The following is an 8272-nucleotide window of genomic DNA, read 5'->3' on the forward strand; positions in this document are numbered from 1 at the left end:
TCCTGTGTGTATGTTCACGCCTGCATGAGTAAAAATATGTGTAAGTGTGTTCTAATATGACCACTACTCACTGACACAGCGCTGCCTCATTAGCTCAGTGCAGACGGATGTCCTCGGTCACTGCATTTTCCCATAGACAAACTATAAGACTGCTACTGCTGCCTATGGGGCATCTTAATATAAATGAATTTTCCCCTGCAGGTTCTTGCTCAGGCACTTGGCAGCCCAACGATCACACATTTCCTCTCTAATGCAGGCCTTATTTTTCACCCTGGGACAAATTCATCCTCATTCTGGGACCAAGGCTTGGTAAAACATATCAATAATTTTGCCATGGAAGCATAGGTCACTTTTAGTTTCCTCATATTTTATTCACAGTGAGTATAAAACTGGCAGTTTGAAAACAAATGTATGTACATAATCTTGTCAGGTACTAAAGTTTTAGTTCTGTCCTTAAAATTAATCATAGACTTCCTGTTGTTGGATGCCTGCAAGAAAAGCAAAACTTTTAATTAACACAACTGTTTATGCGTCAGTAAATCACAATTTGCTTATTCATTAATACAGAGTCTCGCGATCGGAAACTTGGTGATCCGTAGCACACTTCTAGGTAGGGCTGAACGATTATGGAAAATAATCTAATTGCGATTTTTCGCGCCAATATTGCGATTGCGATGCGATATGCGATTATTTTTTAAGACTTTGTCTTCTGTATTATTGACAAGCAAAACATCATATAGTATGGCCAATACTATATTACATTAATTTTAAACTGTTCTTTCCTGGAAGACATACCTCTGTTATGATGACATGAGTTTGCATGAATGATGACTGACAACTAATTCAATCAAAACAGTATATTTGAACATACACAATAGTATATTTTGAGTAGTAACATCTCTGAGCATAGTATAGTAACATCTGAGCATAAAGTGCTGACAAGGAACCCTGGTGTAAACATTAAAATGAAAGTCAGTACAATGTGCAGAAATATATATATATATATATATATATATAAAAACAATCTGTGGCTTTACCACACTCGACTTTCGACATCTGTGAACTGCTAGAAAGTCATTAAATTAAAAAATAATATTAAATAAATAAAACTAGTCAGTAACATTACACATAAAGTGCAAACATAATATAGCAATTGTATACACACACAAACACACCTTTAAATTAAAACTGGCTGAACATCTTGATTATCTGCAGTAACAGTAACACAGCACAAACTAAAGTGCACAATGAGTATGGCTCTGCCAGCCATAATCATCATAGCTCAAGGTTTTTTGCCAGGAAGACCAGCATATCAACTTTTGCTGGCTTTAAGGATGAGCGAGTGCAAGTCACTATATTCCCTCCAGTGCTGAACAAACGCTCTGAGGGGGCACTTGTGGCTGGCACACATAGATATTTGCGGGCCATCTTGCACAGTCGTGGAAAGTGAATGTTGTGCACCTTCCACCAGGCTAAGTGATCATCCTCTCCGTCAATGACAGGGCTCAACAGGTAACTATTCAACTCTGCCTCCACGACATCTTCAAGTGGCAGAGGCAAAGCTGAAGAGGCCACACTGGTTTTAAAAAGACTACCAAGAGACTTCTTTGCCTTTCCCCCAGAGGCCTGTGCACTTGGAGAATTTTGAGCGGTTTCAGTGCGAGACCTCTTCTCCTGCCAGATGGGAAAAGAGACATTAGTTTTGCAGTTAGCTTATATATACCTATTATAGTATGTGTTTGTGGAAAAATTATTTTCAAGGATTAACCTGATTATGTGTACGTCTTGCTGATTCCACCATTTCTGTCTTCAGTCGGGCCTTAATGGCAGGAAGGTTGTCTGCGCTGATGTATTGCGTTTTGAACCTAGGGTCCATGAAAGACGCAACATCCAAAAGCTCCTGGGTGATGAGGTCACTATACTTGTCGTTGAGGTAAGCCAGGACCTTGGTTTTAATTGATCTAGTCAGATCAGTGTCCTCAGCATCTTCAGCCAAGACTGATGTTGCCAGAAGATGGAGAACTGGCTTGAGGTAGGAGATGCTCACATACTCCTCTCCAGAAAGAGCATCAGTAAATTCGGAGAGAGGATGCAGTGCCTTATGAATGGACTTCAACACGGCAGCATCCTGCCAGGTTGGGATGAGGGGGCGTGCATGTCGGTCACCTGACAATACCTTTGATATGGCTGTCATCTGTTCCAGCACTCTGGCAATCATTTTCTCTTTGGACCACCATCTTGTAGGGCACTCAGTAATGAGAGAGTGCTCAGGAAGCTTAAGCTCCTTCTGTGCCTCAGTGAGCGCTGCCTTTTTCTTCCAACTGTGGGAGAAGTGCCCCACCAACTTCCTGCACTGCCCTATTGCTCTGGATACTCTATCATCTTTGATTGCATTTTCTGGAGGAAAAAAAAATTAAGTAAAAAAGTAAAATTAGTGTAACTCAAACAATTGCAGTTGTGTGATACAAGGTTTCACCATGTCTCTCTCTCTCTCAAATTTGCTTTATTAGCATGACTATGGGAACAGTGTTGCCAAAGCTATTGTTACATACATCATGACATACAAGAACATCAGACCATAAGACAAAAACAAAAAAGAAAATACATAAGGAGAGGTGGGTACATCAGCGTTGGGTTGACATAACATAACTAGAATTAACAGCATTAAAGAACAAGGGAAATAATAGTGTGGTGTGTGTTTGTGGGAGAGAGTGATACACAGGCGCGTGCATGCACACACACGCACACGCACACACACATTCTCTCTCTCTCTCAGCAGAAACTTACCAATAGCAAGATGTAATCTGTGTCCGAAACACTGGAGTCTGGTCCATTCGTTCAGCTGTGCTGCTTTCACCATATTTGACGCGTTGTCCGTCGTTATGCAGACAAGGTTGTCTTCAGTGAGATCCCAGCACGCAAGCCCCTCTCTCAGGCCAGCAGCAATGTTTTCGCCTGTGTGGTCTTCGGGGAAGTAGGCCGTTTGAAGGCTGCGAGCTTCGAGGTGGAGGTCTTCAGAGATATAATGGACCGTAAGGCTTTGATAAGGCTCCGCTGTACGGCTTGACCACATGTCCGTTGTAGCCGCAAAAAACTCCACAGCCTTCAAGTCCGCTGCTACTTTCTGCCTACACTGCATATGTAGCTCCGGAAGGGCAGTCTGACTAAAATACGTGCGGGAGGGCATTTTGTACCTCTTATCCAGCGTAGTTACCAAATTATTGAACCCAAGCTTGGTCACCGTATTGACGGCCATCATGTCTTTCGCGATGCATTGGGTTACTGCTTTGGTAATTTCCGTGTGCCGCTTTGAACTGCGTTCATATGGCGTAACACCTTCAAACAGTTCGGTCAGTGATCCTTGCCGATTAACTTTACTAGGATTATTCTGCACACTGCTTGATTTTGTAGCCATACATCTACACTGTTTTGTGCTGCGTTTTTAGGTGCTGGTACAAATTGGTAGTGTTGCCCCGTGATGTACCAACTCTGACCAGGCAGGTTTTACACAGTACCTGACTCTGTGCAACATCTTCTTTCTTAAAACCGAAATAGTCCCACACGACTGATGTGTATTTCCTCTTTGAAACTAGCCCCGCAGGGTCTGGTTCTGTTGAGCCTGAGGCCATTGCGTAGGTTACAGCTAGCTTTGCTTGCGAGTTCTCTCCGGTAGACTGTTTCAAAACTTTGCTCCCTGTGTCACGTGACCAGAGTGCAGCCTCTGTGGTTAGACAATCTCGTTTTACTCCCGCATATCACGTGAACAGAGTATAATCGCAGCCTTTCTTTATAATGTTGATGTATTTTTATACGTGTGTACCCCTTGTACGTTTGTATGTTGATATGTACTGTATGATTTTTTAAATGATATAAATTTTTTTTTTTTTTTTTTTTTTTTTTTTTTTTTTTTTTTTTTTAATCGCAGACTTTCGCGATTAGAACATCGCACTTGGTCATATCGCGATATTATCGCAAATGCGATATATCGGTCAGCCCTACTTCTAGGTGTAGTTTACGATCATCATAGGCGTTACAGATATTTTAATACCCTTGTTGTGCATAATGGTGCATAAGATTTATACTTGCCTCCTTTTAGGAACAAGGAATCATGTGCTTGCGTCTGACAAATTCAAAATAGACTTTACCCTGGAGCTTTCACCTGGTTCGCTCCCAAGTCTGGTGGTAGTGTTCTCTGAAAGGCCATGCTGCATACAAACAAAACATTCTGTAAAGTACCAAGAAGTTACGTGTGGTAATGGCAAAAGGCCATAGACTAAATGTGTAACACCTCAATGCAGTTCATGTAATCCCTGCAGAGAGGAGTGAAGAAAGGAGTGAAATATTTGGAACAACAAATAGTGAATTCAGGGTTGAAAAGTTGAATATCCTGTACAATGAATCGATTTTGGCTGGCAAAACCTTAGTTTAAATGTCAATTTTTAAGAACCCCTATTTTTCTTAGCTTTTGGAAACTAATTGGCAATCTTTTTTAAACCCTGAGACATTAATGGCAAAAATGAATTCATTTGTTTCTTGCATGTCTGAAAAGCCAACAAAATCTAAGGTGCAAGAACAAATAATTGTTGAAGTTTCACAGCGTATAGGCTACTGTAAGTACAGGACGTGATTACGTTATTCTTGGCATGAGCACCCGTTGCCGGTAACACTATGCCGGCAGCATGTAAATGAGGCATTGCACATTCAACTAAATATGAAAAAAAGGAAAGTAACATAGAAAGGAACAGAAATAGACAATAACAGTAGAAAATAAACAAAACAGTTAATATCTCCATATCAACAGCGGAAAATATATATCGATAGAGTATCTCTTTCAAAATACATGATATAATATATAAGGCAGTGTTCTATTCACATTAATTTAGCAAAAGATATATTACAAGATAATGCAGAAAGATGCTTTGCACTTGAATGCGATGAGTTCCATATTCACATGTTCACTGGTCTGACATACGCCCTGGGGTTAACAGGGTTGGCATAGTTTGCTCAAACCTCTTGATGCTGAATGCCGTTTTGAAGATTGGCACCATGCTGTGCTTGCTGGATCATAGCAATCCTATGGACTCCTGCTGTGCATGATATACAGCCTTATAGAACTCCCAGGGCGGCCTGCATTTTCAATATCACCTTTGAACACTTGTGTCCGGGTCCACATTTAGACCGATGTTTTTCTTTACATACTTTTTGGTTTTAATCACCATTTGCAGTCAACAATGATACACGTCAATGCATTTTGAACTCTTGTTATATTTTCTAACACGTATGAGGTTTCTTCATTTGTCCTGGCTCCCTTTGGAATAGTGACTTGGACTTTAAGTCATCTGAGCTAGCGTTGTAATTCTCATATTCCTGGTTTGATTCTGAATTATTTTTGTACAAAGTGTCTTTAATTTCATTTTATTTTAGCCTCAAACGGATATGCACTACTGTCTTTCAAACAGTGTCCAGGGTTTCCCACAGCGCTTTCCTGTTAAGGCGGCCGCCTTAACAACACGGGGTTGCCGCCTTGACTAACGTCACGTCTCCAGAAAAAAAAAAAAAAATTATATAGATATAGGCCTATAGCGATATTTGCCGTTTTACTCTTTCATGTTTTCTACCTTTCATTCCAAACCGTGACTGACAGTCTATCTTCTCTGCAGAACGCATTTTAAAATAAAAAACAAAAAACAAATAAAAGAAACGTTGCCTCCAAATATGCCTCTGAATCGCGTGATGCGTCCGAACAGCGGCATCTAGTGGTATATGTCATTGTGCTATTGTAGTGAATGTAATATACAGAATTCACCTCCTTCTTAAGTGTGGTTCTACACACTGTTGTTTCATGCCTGTAAGTATGACCGTTGGTTTATGCTTAAAAGTACAACTGTAAAAAGGGATCGTGGTCCCTTTAATTAATCTGTGTTTACGATGACGTGGAGCCCCATGCTTGTTGGTTTACAGGACAGCGCCATCTTGTTTTGGTTTTAACTTTGACTGTGTGATTAAACGAGACACGCATTCGTGTGCTCAACTTTAATGAACGTCTCCTGCGTTTCAATACGATCTCCATACTATCATCGTTCGACCAACATCCTTCAAAACCAGCATTTTTCGGAAAGACTACTATTTGGATGGCTGACAACCTGTCGTATCAAGGTAAGATTATTATTGAATTCTATACTAGTCTAATAATAGTCTGTCAACTGTTCACTAGTAGGCTACCTGGATAAGCGTAATGTTTTCTTATCAAGGCTAATTGTGTTTAACGTTTACACGTGGCTATATTATTATAGCCTAGCCTGCCTTTGACATTTGCACGTAATTTTCTCTCGCAATGTTCACAGCCAAATGGATCGAAAAACTCAGCCCAAAATCGCCGGCTTCTTCATGCGACGTAGCCGGCCGACTTCCGCCCCCCCCCCCCCCGGAGATGAGTACGTCCCCCCCCCCCCCCCCCCCCCTCACCACCTTGACTAACACATTTTCTGGGGGAAACCCTGGTGTCTACACACTTGAAGACTGCAAGGACACACAGGTGTGCTGGGTAACATTATACTATCTGATTTGACTGTGCAGCAGTTTAAGCTCACAGCTCATTTGAATCCTGTCAAGCATCGACTTTAGTAAAGGTATGGATCATTGAATGTCGACACCAGAGCTGCTTTACAAACAGTAACATCACAGATAAGAACATTTAAATGGGATTATTCCTCTGCCTCTCTGAATGTATATACAAAGCACTCTAAATATATACAGCTAATTTGTCAGCACTATTTGTGTAAGGAAAATAAACCCCCAAAAAGGAAACTTGTAATTGATTGTGTATAAGTCTGATAAAAGGGTGCGCAGATGCGTACATTTAGTTTGCAGCAACACTGAAAAACATTTGCTAGCCGAATGCTAGGTCCAGTGGTTTCAACATTCAACATGTGATGTGAAAATTAGGCTAAATACACGATTTTCAATCCAATAGATAGTCAGCAAATGAGACAATTTCACAAAACGTCTATGTTGTAAATTTCAATTGAAAGTCAATAATAACAGGCGGATGTTTTGCGCCAAATGTCCACTTTCTTAGTTTGGCATTAATCTTGCTAACAATTGCTAGGTATATGTTTTCAAGATATTTTTCATAAAGCAAAGTATTGGTTGGATATAATTGTGTTGTAAGATGTTGAAGAAGAGATATAATCCCTCCACCTGGTCCTAGGTCTACCCCTCAGTCTCTTCCAAGCTGGACGTGCCTGGAACACCTCCCTAGGGAGGCGCCCAGGTGGCATCCTCACTAGGTGCCTGAACCACCTCAACTGGCTCCTTTCAATGCGAAGGAGCAGCGGTTCTACTCCGAGTCCCTCTCGGATGACTGAACTTCTCACCTTATCCCTAAGGGAGATGCCAGCCACCCTGCAGAGAAATCCCATTTCGGCCGCTTGTATCTGCGATCTCGTTATTTCGGTCATGACCCATCCTTCATGACCATAGGTGAGGGTAGGAACGAAGATGGCCCGGTAGACAGAGAGCTTTGCCTTCTGGCTCAGCTCTCTTTTCGTCACAACGGTGCGGTAAAACGACTGCAGTACCGCTCCCGCTGCTCCGATTCTCCGGCCCATCTCACGCTCCATTGTTCCCTCACTCGAGAACAAGACCCCGAGATACTTGAACTCCTTCACTTGGGGTAAGGCCTCATTCCCACCTGGAGTGGACAGTCCATCGGTTTCCTGTTGAGAACCATGGCCTCAGATTTGGAGGTGCTGATCCTCATCCCAGCCGCTTCACACTCGGCCGTGAACCGATCCAGTGAGTGCTGAAGGTCACAGACCGATGAAGCCATTAGGACCACATCATCTGCTAAAAAGCAGAGGTGCAATCCTTAGCCCACCGAACTGCAGACCCCCTCCCCCACAACTACGCCTCGAAATCCTGTCCATGAATATCACAAACAGGATTGGTGACAAAGCGCAGCCCTGGCGGAGGCCAACCCTCACCGGAAATCGGTCCGACGTGCTACCGCGGACCCGGACACAGCTCTCGCTTTGGGAGTACAGAGATTGGATGGCCCTGAGTAGAGACCCCCTCACCCCATACTCCCGCAGCACCTCCCACAGTATCTCCTGGGAACCCGGTCCTACGCCTTCTCCAAATCTACAAAGCACATGTACACCGGATGAGCGTACTCCAGGCCTCCCCCCCAGGATCCTTGTGAGAGTCCTCCTTCTGGGCCTGGCTCCAGAAGGGGACCCTGGGCTTCCTCCGGGCCTGGGTATCCTTGCTT

The 8272-nt window shown here is 42.7% G+C and overlaps 1 protein-coding gene across 1 annotated transcript; it reads right to left on the bottom strand.

Moving 5' to 3' along the window:
- Window positions 1-1275: 1275 nt before the first annotated feature.
- On the bottom strand, window positions 1276-3416 carry LOC134863254 (E3 SUMO-protein ligase ZBED1-like). The gene is made up of 3 exons (XM_063881704.1): window positions 2788-3416; window positions 1769-2397; window positions 1276-1674 (listed from the first exon to the last, which is right to left on the bottom strand). Exons 1-3 carry the CDS (start codon window positions 3413-3415, stop codon window positions 1276-1278), a joined length of 1656 nt encoding a protein of 551 aa, XP_063737774.1. The 5' UTR covers window position 3416.
- Between the last annotated feature and the right edge of the window lie 4856 nt (window positions 3417-8272).

The sequence above is a fragment of the Eleginops maclovinus genome, chromosome 1 (genome assembly GCF_036324505.1).
Source record: "Eleginops maclovinus isolate JMC-PN-2008 ecotype Puerto Natales chromosome 1, JC_Emac_rtc_rv5, whole genome shotgun sequence".
Classification (NCBI taxonomy): Eukaryota; Metazoa; Chordata; class Actinopteri; order Perciformes; family Eleginopidae; genus Eleginops; species Eleginops maclovinus.